This window comes from Coregonus lavaretus (assembly GCF_964263955.1).
Source record: "Coregonus lavaretus genome assembly, chromosome: 5".
NCBI lineage: Eukaryota > Metazoa > Chordata > Actinopteri > Salmoniformes > Salmonidae > Coregonus > Coregonus lavaretus.
In genome coordinates, this window is record NC_139992.1 from 20,827,099 (window position 1) to 20,842,771 (window position 15,673).

Sequence of the window (15,673 nt, forward strand, 5' to 3'; positions counted from 1 at the left end):
CCGGGCATAGGGGGAGTCCGGTTGAGTTCAATGACCATCCAGTCCTCCGACCGCAAACCCCTGCTGCAAGTTCACCTCCGCCTCTCTGACTCAACTCACACCCTGGCTGCTCTGGTGGATTCTGGCGCCGAAGCCAACATAATGGACATCAAGCTGGCACGCCAACTGGGACTGGAGAACCTCCGTTTGACACCTCCTATTCCTGCCCGGGCACTGGACGGACACTTACTCGGATCGGTCACTCATGTCACGGCCCCGGTCTCGATGGGTCTGTCCGGAAACCATCAAGAAACTATCCAGTTTCACCTGCTCCCCTCTCCAGGCCAACCCCTCATCCTGGGTTACCCATGGCTCCGCCGGCACAACCCTCAGCTCGACTGGGTGACCGGGGTGATCAGGGAGTGGGGAGAGGACTGCCACCGAACCTGCCTGCTTGCTGCCGCACTACCCCCTCGGCCAGTACCTACTAACTCCGCTCCTGACCTCTCCAATGTCCCAGAATGCTACCATGGTCTCAGAGAGGTGTTTAACAAAGCAAGAGCCACATCTCTGCCCCCTCACCGACCGTACGACTGTGCCATCGACCTCCTCCCTGGAACAGCCCCTCCAAAGGGTCGTCTTTATTCGTTGTCTGCTCCTGAAAGAAGGTCCATGGAGGACTACATCAATGGCTCTCTGTCCGCAGGATTAATCCGTTCATCTTCATCTCCTGCTGGTGCTGGCTTCTTCTTTGTGGGGAAGAAGGACGGATCTCTTCGCCCCTGCATCGACTACAGGGGACTCAACGACATCACAGTGAAAAACCGTTACCCTCTGCCTCTGCTCACCTCTGCTTTTGAGTTGCTCCAGGGAGCCACTGTTTTTACCAAGTTGGATCTCAGAAACGCTTACCACCTAGTGCGGATCCGGGAGGGAGATGAATGGAAAACCGCATTCAATACACCAACAGGCCACTACGAGTATCTGGTTATGCCTTTTGGCCTCACCAATGCTCCTGCTGTGTTCCAGGCTCTAGTGAATGATGTACTGCGGGACATGTTAAACAAGTTTGTCTTCGTTTACCTGGATGACATCTTAATCTACTCCAGAAACCTGTCTGAACACACCCGCCATGTCCAGCAAGTCCTTCATCGTCTTCTGGAGAATTCCCTCTACGCCAAGGCAGAGAAATGTGAGTTTCACGTCAAGACAGTGGCCTTCCTGGGGTACATAGTGGCAGAGGGAAGTATCCAAATGGATCCTGCCAAAGTATCAGCAGTCACTTCATGGCCAGTTCCGGAGAACAGAAAGAAGCTGCAACAGTTTCTGGGGTTTGCTAACTTCTATAGAAAGTTTATCCGGAACTACAGTACCGTTGCTGCCCCTCTCACTGCTCTAACCAGCACCAAGCAACCCTTCACCTGGACCCCAGCAGCCGACAAAGCCTTCAGTACCCTCAAGGTGAGGTTCACCTCCGCTCCCATCCTCCAGATGCCTGATGTGGACCGGCAATTCATTGTGGAGGTGGACGCCTCGGATGTGGGAGTTGGTGCTGTGATTTCTCAGTGGGCTGCGGAGGATAGGAAGCTCCATCCCTGTGCCTTTTTCTCACGTCGGTTGTCCCCCTCTGAGTGCAATTACGACATAGGGAACCGTGAGCTGCTGGCTGTGAAGCTTGCCTTGGAGGAGTGGCGTCACTGGCTGGAGGGGTCCACCATTCCATTTCTCGTTTGGACCGATCATAAGAACTTGGAGTACATCCGCACGGCCAAACGGTTGAACTCCAGGCAGTCCCGCTGGGCCCTGTTCTTCACCAGGTTTAATTTCACTCTGTCATACCGGCCTGGATCACGCAACACCAAGCCAGACGCCCTCTCCCGTCAATTCCAGAAGGATGACACCCCCTCCAAGGACCCTGTGTCGATTCTGCCAAGTCCCTGCATCGTTGCAGCTCTGACCTGGGCTGTTGAGGAACAGGTGCTGGAGGCTCTCCGTAACCAGCCAGGTCCCAGCACTTGCCCAGCTGACCGCCTTTTTGTCCCCGAAGACCTGAGGTCCCAGGTCGTTCAGTGGGGACATGACTCCCGCCTAGCTTGTCACCCTGGCTCCACCCGCACTTACAACCTGCTCGCCCAGAGGTTCTGGTGGCCCTCTCTGAGAAAGGATGTACGGGAATTCGTCCAAGCCTGCCCCATCTGCAACCAACACAAGTCGTCCTGCCAGCCCCCAGCCGGATTGCTGCAGCCCCTGCCTGTGCCCAGACGTCCCTGGTCTCACATCGCCCTTGACTTTGTCACGGGGCTGCCCCCTTCAAGTGGCATGACCGTCATTCTCACCATAGTTGACCGTTTCAGCAAGATGGCACACTTCATTCCCCTCCCCAAGCTCCCAACCGCCAAGGAGACCGCCCAGGTGGTCCTGGAACACGTCTTCCGGATCCACGGACTGCCAAAGGATGTAGTTTCTGACCGTGGTCCACAATTCTCCTCCGCTTTTTGGAAGGAGTTCTGTCACCTGCTGGGAGCCACAGTCAGTCTGACTTCCGGATTCCATCCCCAATCCAATGGGCAGTCAGAGCGGGCTAATCAGGAGCTCGAGAAGGCACTGCGATGCATGACTTCACGCAACCCCCACTCCTGGTCGCAGCAATTGACATGGGTGGAGTACGCACACAATTCTCTGACCTGCTCTGCCATCGGTATGTCCCCTTTCCAATGTGTTTATGGATACCAGCCTCCTCTATTTGCCAGCCAGGAAGAGGAGGTTACTTGCCCATCTGCACTTGCTTTTGCCCGTCGATGTCGCCGCACCTGGTCACAAGCCCGAGCCACACTCCTCAGATCCGTTGCCAGCTACACTACCGGGGCCAACCGTCGGAGAATTCCTGCTCCCACCTACCATGTTGGTCAAAGGGTGTGGTTGTCATCGAAGAACCTGCCACTCAGGGTGGAGTCGCAGAAGCTGGCACCTCGGTTCATTGGCCCATTCCCTATCATAAGAGTGATTAGCCCAACTGCTGTCCGGCTCCAACTGCCTAATTCCCTGAGGGTGCACCCCACTTTCCATGTGTCTAAGATTAAGCCCATCCATGAGAGTCCGCTGGTCCCTGCTGCGCCTTGTCCTCCTCCTCCACGGCTCGTCGATGGTGGTCTGGTTTACACCGTCCGCCGCCTGCTTCGGTCCAGACGGAGGGGTAGGGGTCTCCAGTACCTCATTGACTGGGAGGGCTATGGACCTGAGGAAAGGACCTGGGTGCCAGCTAGTCGGATTGTGGATAGGACTCTCATCACCGCCTTCCACCAACGGCATCCTGATCAACCTGCAATCCGTAGGGGCCGCCCCAGAGGGGTCCCTAACCGTCCTGCCCGCTCGGCTTCCTGTCCTGTGCCTGATCCTGTCTCGGGACCTGTCCCATCTCCCGACCACGGCCCTCCGGCTTCCTCCGAGGATGAGGACGTTCACTCGGACCGTTCGGAGGAGTTCTAGCCCTCCTCCGGCTCCCCTCCTCCCGCCCGGCGTGGTGTTGCTCTTGGGACTTCTGGGGCCGTCCCTTGGGGGGGGGGTTCTGTCATGAGCCCTCTCACTCCACCGGGTTACCACCTTAATTTGTTTCCACTATCTTCCACTCTGCTCACCACTCTCTCTACTCAGCCTAACTAGCTCCACCTGTCCCTGCTCTGCTCTGCTCTAATTACTCTGCCAGCTGCGCTGCATTACCCACTAACCTCTCCCAGTATTTAAAGCCCTGTCTTTCAGCTCTCCTTTGTCAGATCGTCTGCAAAGCTCACACCCGGAACCTGTTTGCTCGCGCTTCTGGCTCACCCTGGTTTTGTGACCCCGGACCTGCCTGATTTTTGGATACTCTTCTGCCCCAGGAGATCCAGACCTGCTTCTGCCATTACGACTCCTGACTACTCTTCTATCCCGGTAACTCTGACCAGCCTTCTGCCTTGCTACTACGTATTTTGGATTTCCCTTGAACTGTACTGCTGCCTTGTTTCATTCCGCCCTGTTGTGTCTGTGTCTCCCCCCCCCAGGACTTCTGGACCACCCACCACCGGCTTCATAGGACGCATCGCTGCCACTGGGGGGGGCACAGACCCAGCACATTGGACGGGATCCCTGTTACCCCTGGAGCCTTCATTCACTCCCTACTTCCCTTTTCCCTTAAGTTTTAATAAACTTTCTGGTGTGACGCAATTGTGGTCCTCTGGTCGTCTGTCTGAACCGTGACAAAAACAACTTCAGATTGTTTTCTTTGTTTTAATACTATCAACATAAAACATAAAGCTGGAACCTGAGGACAGTGTGTCCAAAATAGTACAAGCACAACATCACTATTAATCATAAAACACCTCAAGTTTATTTGAAAATTCTAAAGAAAAAGAACACACAAACACACAATGCCTCAGTGATTCACAGAACTGTTTCACAGATCACAGAACTATATCAGGGTGTCATTTCTCAGGCAGAAATGTAGATACAAATAATGAAATCCTGTTCCCCAAACAAGTGCAAGAACCACAGAGTCAAGAATAGGTTAAATATACAAATAAAATAAAAACAATTAAAAACAATAGCACATCAACATAAAAACATATAAACATAAAGCTGGAGCAGATCACAGAACTATATCAGGGTGTCTCATGCAGCACTTTAAGTGGGGTTGCATAGTTTATTTGACTCCTGATACCTGGCATCTTTTAGCTTTCACCAGCGCATCAATATCAGGCGTCACATCCTGAGTGGCAGCCAACTTCAGGATGTGATTCAAGTGCTTGTGCGTGAGCCTTGAGCGCAGCTTTGTTTTATTTATGCTCATTACAGAGAACTTGCTCACAAAGATATGTGGTTCCAAACATGCACAACAGTTTTGCAGCGAGGGCTGTCAAGTTGGGGTAACCTGGCAAGAGATTCTGATAAAATGTGTCCAAGCCAGCTGCGGCAAATTTGCCCTTCAAATCCGAGTCACACTGCAAGTCTATTATTTCAAGTTGGATGCTGACGGGCAGATCAGAGGGATTCACGGTGAATGGCGAACAAAAAACTTTGAAGTCTTTCTCCAGTTCACCAAAAATCTGAAAGCGTTGCTCAAACTCCCTTAACAGTCCCGTTATTTTATCTTTGAACCGCTTCATGTCTGCCACATGTTGGGTCGCGCACACATTTTTCAGACAGGGGAAGTGAGCTGCATCACCACCGGCGAGTTGCGTCTCCCACAATGACAGCTTCAACTTGAAAGAACGTATGCTGTCATAATACTGCGTGGCAACTTTGTTGCGCCCTTGCAGCTGTTTGTTCAAGTTATTCAGGTGCTCTGTAACATGCACCATAAATGCAAGGTCCTGCATCCATTCTGCGGAATGAAATTCTAACACTGGTTTGCCCTTTTCTTCCATGAACTGTTCAATTTCTTCTCGTAAATCAAAGAAACGCCTCAGCACAGCACCTCGGCTTAACCATCTTACCTCCGTGTGGTATGGCAGGCCATAGATGTGGTCTTTCTCTCTGAGAAGGCTGTCAAACTGACGGTGATTCAGGCTTCTGGATCGGATTAAATTAACAGTTTGGATGACCACCTTCATGACGTTATCCATCTTTAATGACTTGCAACACAAAGCCTCCTGGTGCAAAATACAGTGAAAAGTCCAAAAATCACGTCCTCCATTTGCAGATTGCACTTTCTCTCTGAACTTTGTCACAACGCCTGCTTTTTTCCCAATCATTGAGGGCGCACCATCTGTAGCCAGGCTGACAGCGCGGGACCAGTCCACTCCGACCCTGTCCAGCGCACCGACGAGTGCAGTGAAAATATCAGCTGCTGTCGTTGTATCTGTCATCGGCACCAACTCCACGAACTCCTCGGTGACGGTCAATGTGTCATCAACTCCGCGGATGAAAATGGCCAGTTGTGCAACATCTGTAATGTCCGTGCTTTCATCAATTGCAACCGAAAACGCAATAAATGACTTTACTTTTTGCTTCAACTGGCTGTCCAAATCCACTGAAAGATCGGAAATCCTGTCTGCAACTGTGTTTCTTGTCAGGCTGATATTTGCAAAAGCCTGGTGCTTTTCAGGGCACACAATCTCTGCTGCCTTCATCATGCATGTTTTTACAAATTCACCCTCACTAAATGGTTTTGAAGCCACTGCGATTTCATTAGCATTGAGGTAGCTAGCTTTCACTGCAGCGTCACTGATGTCTCGGCTGTGAGTAAACACAGACTGCTGTTTCTTCAGACCCACCAACAGTTCATTCACCTTCTCTCTTCTCCGCTGTCCTTGAAAGTTGTCATATTTGTCGGCATGAAGACTCACATGGTGGCGACAAAGGTTATATTCTTTCAGCACTGCAACATGCTGTGAACACACCAAACATACAGCTTTCCCATTCAATTCCGTGAATAAATAGAAGGATAACCATTTTTCTTGGAACACTCTGCACTTTTTTGACAGAGACATATTGGGGCAATGAGGGTGCCAAAGCACATAATGTTAAAAGTAGAAGCCGTAATAAATATTGCGGGCAAAACAAAGTAGCTCATCCGGACTGGCTGCACTTGCTTGACCTATTTGCTCTGCCCCAGTATAAACAGTTTGCTTGCTTAACACAATTGCTATTGCGCCATCCAGTGGACACAATTGGAACAGCAGTTTCTTTTATTGAAAATTTGCAGCTCACAAAATCATCTCGCGGGCCGGATTAAACCCATTTGCGGGCCTGATCCGGCCCGCGGGCCGGACGTTTGACACCCCTGATCTAGTATGTATAGATCTATGTTGGCCTGAGTGGTTCCCAATCAGAGGCAGCTATTGCTCGTTGTCTCTGATTGGGGCCCATACTTAGGCAGCCTTTTGGCACCTGTTAGTTGTGGGATCTTGTTCCAGTTAAGGTATGTTGTTTGTATGCTACCTTGGACTTCACGTTTCGTTTGTTTAGTCATTAATAAACATGAATGCATATCACGCTGCGCCTTGGTCCTTCTCGTTCGTAAACGATCGTGACATACTGGTTGGTAGATGATCAAATACTTATGTCATTCAATAAAATGCAAATTAATTACTTAAAAATCATACAATGTGATTTTCTAGATTTTTGTTTTAGATTCCGTCTCTCACCGTTGAAGTGTACCTATGATAAAAATTACAGACCTCTACATGCTTTGTAAGTAGGAAAACCTGCAAAATCGGCAGTGTATCAAATACTTGTTCTCCCCACTGTATGTGATGATATTGAAAGTGAAAGTTTCTTCAGTTTAAAATTAAGCTTCCAAACAAATATAAAAAGTCCCTGCTCTGCGCAGTGATTCATTACATGCCGCGATCACGTGCTAGTCGGAACTAGGAAATGCAGAAATGGGAATTCGGTAAAAAATAAAAAACGAGGTCAAATCATGTCATGCATGGCGTCAGTGATCTTCATGGTGGAAAGTGGGAGCTCTAGAAAGAGGCCCAAGTTCGCGACTTGGAATTCCGATATGGATGACCGTTCAAAAAAAATAATCAAGTCGGAGCTCGTCGGAGATTTCAGAGTTTCCTGTTATTTTTTTAAACCAGAGTTTCTAGTTCCGACTACCACGTGAAAGTGGCACTATTCCTAGTTGAACAATAGCCCGATAATTGGCTCAATAACGCAATTCGCAATTGAATGTCTATTGCATTTCCTTCTGATATTTAGAAAGATTTTGTTGATGAATTAAAAAGTAGTTTGCGTCAGTTCCATCTCATATTGGACTGGTGAAAATAAGTGAAGAAAAATATAGCCTAGGCAACTTTCACTTTCTGTATCGCAGCAAATATATAGCTTGCAGGGCGTTGTTTCTCTGCCATTAAACTCAGTTGGGTTGGAGAGGACTTTTGGAGAATTCGTCTATGTAAGTAGGTTATGACCGGCGAATGCTGTACCATAACAGGAAAACAATTACATTTTTGAAGACGAATTTCATAATGAAATTGAAGCTGACATTGGACAATATTTTAACTTCACTTTAACTAAATGTTGTATGCATATGGCTAGGCTGTTTAATTGTGCAGATCTTTTTAATAATATATTGACATAGCCTATGCAGTAGTCCTAGGCTATATTGACATTGTGAGCTTAATTTATAGAAGGAATCGATAATTAACTTATATCAATCATTCACCTGAACTATATTTAATTAATCATTTTATTATAGATTTAATATTTCTGGGAGCTGTAGGCTAATCATCCTGTGAAGCCACTTGACTATGGATTCCCCAATGTGCCTGGTCGAAAACGCAGACGGCGAGCTTCATGTAGTCCCTGGGGCCATCAAGTACCTGATGGGACTGAACCAGCAAGTCGTAGTGGTGGCAGTGGTAGGGCTGTACCGCACTGGCAAGTCCTACCTCATGAACAAGCTGGCTGGAAAGAGAAAGGGTGAGACTGATGCTGAGAGACAAATGAGAATTTGCAAACTGGTTTGGGCATCAGCTGTATCTCAATAGTCAATGCCCAATTCATTAAAAATATATTTTGCAAATGTATTACATTTTTTTCTTCTTAAAATGGTCTTTGAAATATTAATTTAGGTTTTGCCCTGGGAGCCACCATCCAATCCAAGACTAAGGGAATCTGGATGTGGTGTGTGCCTCATCCTGAAAAAAGAGACCACACCCTGGTGCTGCTGGATACAGAGGGGCTGGGGGATGTGGAGAAGGTGGGAGGTCAAAGTTCAGTCTCTTTACATTTCACATGAATAATCCAGCACAGTGAACACATCTAAACACACATATTTTAAATAATTTAATTACATTTAGCCAGATCACCAATACATGTTGCTGTTGTCATACTTGATTCAGGGGGATTCTAAGAATGATGCCTGGATCTTCTCCCTGGCCATTCTGTTAAGCAGTACTCTGGTCTACAACAGTCGAGGGACCATCGACAATCAAGCCGTGGAGAACCTCCAGTATCCTTTAAACCTAAATCAATTTCCCCATGGCAATCCTCCCCTGTTTTCTCTCCTATTGACTTTAACAGGTGTACATGTCACATGTGTGGGGGATATTTCCCCCAACCGGGCCATTTCTTGGAAGTCCCTCTCATATTGAAAGTGAAAGTGCTGTATGTTTGTATATTTATTTGACGCTGAGCAATATGTCCTTATAGACCCGGAGCAATAAATTGTGTTACTGACAGCGTTAATTACATGTTTGCAGAATGTTGGAACACACTGTACTTTGTTGGATCCATTCCCTTAGGGGTCAGTCCGTGCATGTGGACACAGTCCATTCAAAAAGAAACTGAAACTACTCGTATGCTATAACTGTTGTACAGCAAGTCCTTGTACAACTGTAGCAGGCGCATTACAATTCGGACCCACATAGTTTTGTAGCTTTTATCAGTCAATCCTCAACCGGCTCTAAAGATATGTTAGTGAGCTGACAGAGCGGATCAAGGTGAATTCTTCCGGTGCAGCTTCATCCTCTCACGATGAGGAGGAAGGAGGGGACGCCCAGTTTGTGCAGTTCTTTCCAAATTTTGTGTGGGCCATCAGAGATTTCACTCTACTACTCGAGATCGATGGCAGAAACGTCACCGAAGATGGGTATCTGGAGCATTCCCTGGAACTCAGAAAAGGTGACATTAGCACTAGCCACCACCCCAATGATCAACTGTGCACAATGTCTCTCCATTGAATAGTGCACCATGAACAGTTATACAGTTGGAATAATCATTATCTCACAAAGAACATAGGGGTTGAAAAACAAGATGATTGATATTGGCTCTAACGCTTGCTAAATTACACATTATAAAATCATTCCTATGAAAATGTATTCTAGGATTAGACTCATAATCAAACAGACTCATAAACCAAGTGACATAATTATTTTATCCAATTTATTGGTCATAATGTTAATTTAAGCATATCTCTTGATATGCTTTTCTGTTAATGATTGTGTGTTTGGATGGTGAACTCTAAGGGCCTGTCTCCCAGACACAGATTAGGCCTCCCAGACGAGATTCTCCATTGAACACACTTTTTTTTCCAGCCCAGGACAAGGCCTAATCTGTGTCTGGGAAATTGACCCTAAAAATAGAGTAATGTCAACTGTAATGGTGAATGCTGACTATCATTCAGGTGGGGGTAGACAGAACTTGATGTACAACCTCCCACGAGAGTGCATCCGGAACTACTTCCCCTCGCGCAAGTGCTTTGTATTCCCCACCCCTACAACTCCTGCCAACATGCCCCACCTGGATTCCATGGATGAGGCTGACCTCTGTGGAAGCTTCCGAAAGGTTGCAGATACTTTTTGCCGCTTCATTTTCCAGGAGAGCCGTACAAAAACTGTCAAAGGGGGCCACAAAGTAACCGGGAGAAGTAAGTCAAATATCTGAAGATTCTGCACAGATGTATTGAATGTAGCCTATATTATTGTACCACCAAATGTATACACTTATATTTTTCTTCCCGCATCTATCTGATTTCAGTGCTCGGCCACTTGGTTAACACCTATGTGGAGACCATTGCCAAAGGCTCTGTGCCCTGTCTGGAGAATGCAGTGCTGGCCATGGCTCAAATTGAGAACCAGGCTGCTGTGGATGAGGGCCTGGCGGTGTACCAGAAGGGCATGGAGGAGGTAAAGGCCTTATTCCCGGTGGACATGGGTCAGATTTCAAGTCATCACCTCCGCTCCGACCACCAGGCCACACAGGCATTCATGAACCGATCCTTCAAAGACGGAAATGGGGATTTCTTGAAAGCATTGGCGGTAAGGGTCATCATTTGAGATCTGTGCCTGGTACAAACACTGACTTATTTCTTAACTCTGTCAAGGACCACTTTTTACAAATGCTTCCCTAAAAAAGTCTCAACTCTTGCAGGTGGCCATTGCAAAGCACTACGCTGACCTTCTCATCCAGAACGAGGATGCCTCAGAGAAGAAGTGTGCGGCCCTTCTGGAGAAGCTGTCTGCTCCGATGGCCCAGAAGATTAAGGAGGGGATCTACGCCACACCTGGAGGATATGAGCTTTACTGCAATCACCATGACAACATGGTGGCACAGTACCGGGCCGAGCCCGAAAAAGGAGTTAGGGTAAGAGCTTCAAGCTGAAATCTTGCTAGGGCTGAAACATTCATCAAAAAATCCATATTGAACACTGGAGCTGTTCTCATCTTTCAGGCCGATCCACTTAGTTTCAATGTCGTAGATAGGTTGCTGTTTCTATCAACCTCAGTTACTGTTATGATTCACATTAGCTTCCATAAAGTATTTTTAGGCATCTACAGCATCATACCAGAAACACATCCAACCGGTTTTAGATTGCCATCAAACAATGATAAAACATGTAGCCTTTGGGGGGGGGGGTTTCTGCAGGCTGAGGAGATTCTGGAGCAGTTCCTGAAGGAGAAGAGTCTAGAAAAGAATTCCATCCTGCAAGCTGACAAAAAATTGACTGAAAATGAGAAAAAGATCCACGGTAAGTCCAAAATATAGCATGGGATGTTATTTTCTGGTTGAATTCAGGTTTCTGGTTGGAGTGACTTCTCACAATATATTGGTGATAATCTTGCACTAAGTCAACATAGATGTGGGATGTTTGAAAGAGTACGGATGCGGGCTAAAGTTTAACCTAGAACTTAAGGCCTACTCCAGAACTTGGAAAAGATTAGGGGCTGTCTGTTGCGTCAATTTGAGAGAGAACATGAGTAGTCTAGAAGCTAGTGTTTTCCTACCTCAAATGTTCCTTTGGACCATGCAGAGGAGAAGGAGAGATCAGCTGTGCTGGAGCAGGAGAAGAAGGCTGCTGAAGAGAAACGGGTGGAGATGGAGCGCACCATGGAGGACGATCGCAGAAGCAAAGACGAGAAGTTGAGGCAGATGGAAGAGAAGATGAAGGAGGAGATGAAGCAACAGGAACGGGACTTCCACAGGGCCTTGGAGTGCAAGATGCAGGAGCAGAAGGATCTGCTGGAGAAGGGCCACAAGGAGAAGGCTGACTTAATGAGACAGGAGATAGAGGAGTTCAAGAAGAGCAACACACCTGAGAAGGAAGGAGGTGGTTTCCTTGAGTCTACAGTCATGCCTGTTCTTCGATTTGGAATGGACGCTGTCAACACTATCCTTCAATATAAGCTCATGAAGGGAGCTTTTATGAAGTAGAGACAATGTGTATTACTTGAGCATATGTACACATTTTCTAGCAATGTAAAGTGAAAAGTCAAATTGATAGCCATGCTTAGAATCTGTATAAGCTTTATATGCAAGAATGATGTATTATTTTTCTTATACAACATATGTATTTACAGATTTTTTTGTGAAATTAACACTGTTCTAGTATAGCGCTTCAATCTAGGGGCTTTAATACAAACATTTCTGGACTATAACGAAGACTTCTTTAATCATAATATACACTGAACAAAAATATAAACTCAACATGAAACAATTTCAAAGATTTTACTACAGTTACAGTTCATATAAGGAAATCAATCAACTGAAAGAAATCTATGGATTTAACATAACTGGGAATACAGATATGCATCTGTTGGTCACAGATACCTTTTTTTTTTTTAAAGGTAGGGTGTGGATAAAAGAAAAACCAGTTAGTATCTGGTGTGACCACCATTTGCCTCATGCAGCGTGACACATCTCCTTCGCATAGAGTTGATCAGGCCGTTGATTGTGGAATGTTGTCCCACTCTTCAATGGCTGTGCGAAGTTGCTGGATATTGGCGGGAACTAGAACGTGCTGTCGTACACGTCGATCCAGAGCATCCCAAACATGCTCAATGGGTGACATGTCTGGTGATTATGCAGGTCATGGAAAAACAGGGACATTTTCATCTTCCAAGAAATGTGTACAGATCCTTGCGACATGGGGCCATGCATTATCATGCTGAAACATGAGGTGATGGCGGCGGATGAATGGAACGACAATGGGCCTCAGGATCTCGTCATAGTATCTCTGTGCATTCAAATTTTCATAGATAAAATGCAATTGTGTTTGTTGTCAGTAGCTTATGCCGGCCCATACCATAACCCCACCGCCACCATGGGGCACTCTGTTCACAACGTTGACATCAGCAAACCGCTCGCCGACACGATTTATCCGTGAAGAGCACACTTCTCCAGCGTGCCAGTGGCCATCCCTTAAAACTTGATACATCTGTGGCATTGTGTTGTGACAAAACTGCACATTTTAGAGTGGCCTTTTATTGCCCCCAGCACAAAGTGCATCTCTGTAATGATCAGGCTGTTTAATCAGCTTCTTGATATGCCACACCTGTCATGTGGATGGATTATCTTGGAAAAGGAGAAATTCTCACTAACAGGGATGTAAACACATTTGTGCACACAATTTGAGAGAAATAAGATTTTTGTGCATATGGAACATTTCTGGGATCTTTTAATTCAGCTCATGAAATATGGGATCAACACTTTAAATGTTGCGTTCATATTTTTGTTCAGTATACTTTTTATGTCTTATATTCTTTGAGAACGTTGTCTATTGAAGCAAAATATAATGAATATGGATATTATATCATTTGAAAGAATAACCAATCTCTGAAGTTGACTACAAAATGCATATCAGTTTATAAATAAATTGTTTTGAATCCACTTTGAATCTGTTAGTGTTTATGTAAGTAGTAGTAGTCTTACTGACTCGCATCTGGAAAACCCCAATTATGCCTTCGTGGCCTGACGCTTCCCTTTTTGTTATTAAAAAATATATATATATATATATATATTGAATATTAAAACATACAATCTACCTGCAGTGAAGCCACTCAACATTTACATTACATTCAGTCATCTAACAGACTCCCATCCACAGCGACCCACAAAATCAATCAGCGTCAACGCCCTGCCCAAGGGCACGTCGACAGATCTTCCACCAAGTCAAAATGGGGACCCGAACCAGCGACCTATCGGCCACCGGCCCAAGCTCCCAACCGCCAGGCCAACAACCCTCCAAGATTTCCCTTGTTTTTCTCTTTTGTTCATTTTGGTGGTGCATTGGGGGACGGTGGCTTTGGGGGGCAAAGCCACCGTCCCCCAATGCACCACCAAAATGAACAAAAGAGAAAAACAAGGGAAAACAACAGAAAACCTCATTGCAAACACAAAATACATCAAGGACGCTCCTCTTACTTTTATCTCAGATACTGGGCCACATTTTGATGTTCAAATGGTTTTCAGGCCACGAATAAGTTTGCACTTGAGAAATAGCCATTGGCTACTGTCTTTTCTGACACAGAGGAGCAAGAGAAGAGAGCCCTGGCTGAACAGGCTGTGAAGATGGAGGCAGAGAAACAGCACCAGTTAGAGAAACTGATCCAGGAGAGGGAGAGGAGTCATCAGGAGGGCATCCGTCAGCTAGAGGTATGTATGGACACTTTAAACATATTTTTTTTTTGTATACCATGTCTCATAAAATAATAATATTTAATATTTTTAACTATAACCACAGATTGTAGTAACTGAGGGAGGTGAACACAGTAGTCTTTGAGAAAATGCATCTTGCTTGTTATGTTGTCCCTCTGCGATTCTAGGCTAAGATGGTCCAGGAGGCAAAGGAGAAGCAACAGGAGTTGGAGAGAGCGCTGGATAGCAAGCTCCATGAGCAGGAAAAGCTGATGGCTAAGGGCTTCACAGAGAAAGAGGCAGCCATGAAGGAGGAGATACAGAGCCTGAGAGAGAAGGAGGAGGCCAAGCGCGAGGAGAAGGAAGAGCAGTCTCGTAACTTCAGAGCCATAGCACAGGGTGTCATAGAGAGTGTCAGCAATGGCTTAGGTCATTACTATAACTATAGGAAAGCCCGTGAGGAACGCAAAGCGATTGTGTTAAAGGAGTCGGTCAGATCCACTTCCAAACTCAAATCAGGTAGTGTTGGCAGTATCCCTGATATGGAGCGCATGACACTCAAGCAAGACAAGACGACCACGCCCAAACTCAAAATGGGAGCCGTTGGCAACTCTAAAGATAATAAAACTCTGCCCAAAGTCAACACAGGTACAACTAGCAAAAGCCCTGGCTCAGAGTTCTAAAGGATGCGCCAGAGATTAGTTAATGGTCCAGATCAGCAGCCACACCTTTCTCCAGTCTCATCATTAACCAGAAGAGCCCAGGAAAACTACTAGGAAATAGTGCAACAGAAACACTGCTGTGCAACAATGGTACAATGGGGCCAAACCAGCTGTCACTTCACAGAAGTCAGTTCCTCAGTTTATAACCATTAATTTCTCATTCTGATAACCTTTAAATATTATTAAATGTTATTATAGATCAGTCTTAGAATTGGAGAGTTAAGATTTGTGCTTTCTTTTGTTCTTGGATGTAGGGTAAAATAAATGAGCATGCTGAACTTGTCTAGAGGTCAAATTTGTTATATATTACATTTACATTCTACATTTTAGTCATTTAGCAGATGCTCTTATCCAGAGCGACTTACAGTTGGTGAGTGCATAAATTTTTCATACTGGCCCCCCGTGGGAAACGAACCCACAACCCTGGCGTTGCACGCGCCATGCTCTACCAACGCAAGGCTAGAATGGAACTACTCATATTCAATGCGCTTTTCACTTAAGGGTTGACCATTATCTTTTGTAATTGTGATTGTTTGAATAAACCTTGATTCATCTCTATTCGATAACTTTTCACATTTTCTCTGATAGGGTTAAGGATAAAGCTAAACTTGTTTTAATAGAGATATTGATCGATG

At 46.0% G+C, this 15,673-nt stretch overlaps 1 protein-coding gene across 3 annotated transcripts; it reads left to right on the top strand.

Moving 5' to 3' along the window:
• The first annotated feature begins 7,375 nt into the window (after positions 1–7,375).
• LOC311129767 (guanylate-binding protein 1-like) lies at positions 7,376–15,596 on the top strand. Of its 3 annotated transcripts, none has more exons than XM_084162201.1 (11): positions 7,376–7,855; positions 8,159–8,382; positions 8,535–8,662; positions 8,805–8,914; positions 9,374–9,585; positions 10,088–10,330; positions 10,441–10,721; positions 10,834–11,046; positions 11,329–11,431; positions 14,210–14,334; positions 14,505–15,596. In XM_084162201.1, the coding sequence occupies exons 2-11, from the start codon at positions 8,211–8,213 to the stop codon at positions 14,997–14,999; spliced, it is 2,082 nt and encodes a 693-aa protein (XP_084018327.1). In that variant the 5' UTR covers positions 7,376–7,855; positions 8,159–8,210; the 3' UTR covers positions 15,000–15,596. The 3 variants fall into 3 exon arrangements, with proteins under 3 accessions (XP_084018327.1, XP_084018329.1, XP_084018328.1); XM_084162202.1 differs by having other exon boundaries at positions 7,794–7,855; positions 8,245–8,382; XM_084162203.1 differs by lacking the exons at positions 14,210–14,334; positions 14,505–15,596 and adding an exon at positions 11,714–13,569.
• Positions 15,597–15,673: the final 77 nt, after the last annotated feature.

Coding starts and splice junctions, on each gene's coding strand:
- LOC311129767 (XM_084162201.1), top strand. CDS start 8,211: ATGGATTCCCCAATGTGCCTGGTCGAAAACGCAGACGGCGAGCTTCAT. Junction 11,047..11,328: donor AGCCCGAAAAAGGAGTTAGG/GTAAGAGCTTCA, acceptor GGGTTTCTGCAG/GCTGAGGAGATTCTGGAGCA. Junction 14,335..14,504: donor AGGGCATCCGTCAGCTAGAG/GTATGTATGGAC, acceptor CTGCGATTCTAG/GCTAAGATGGTCCAGGAGGC.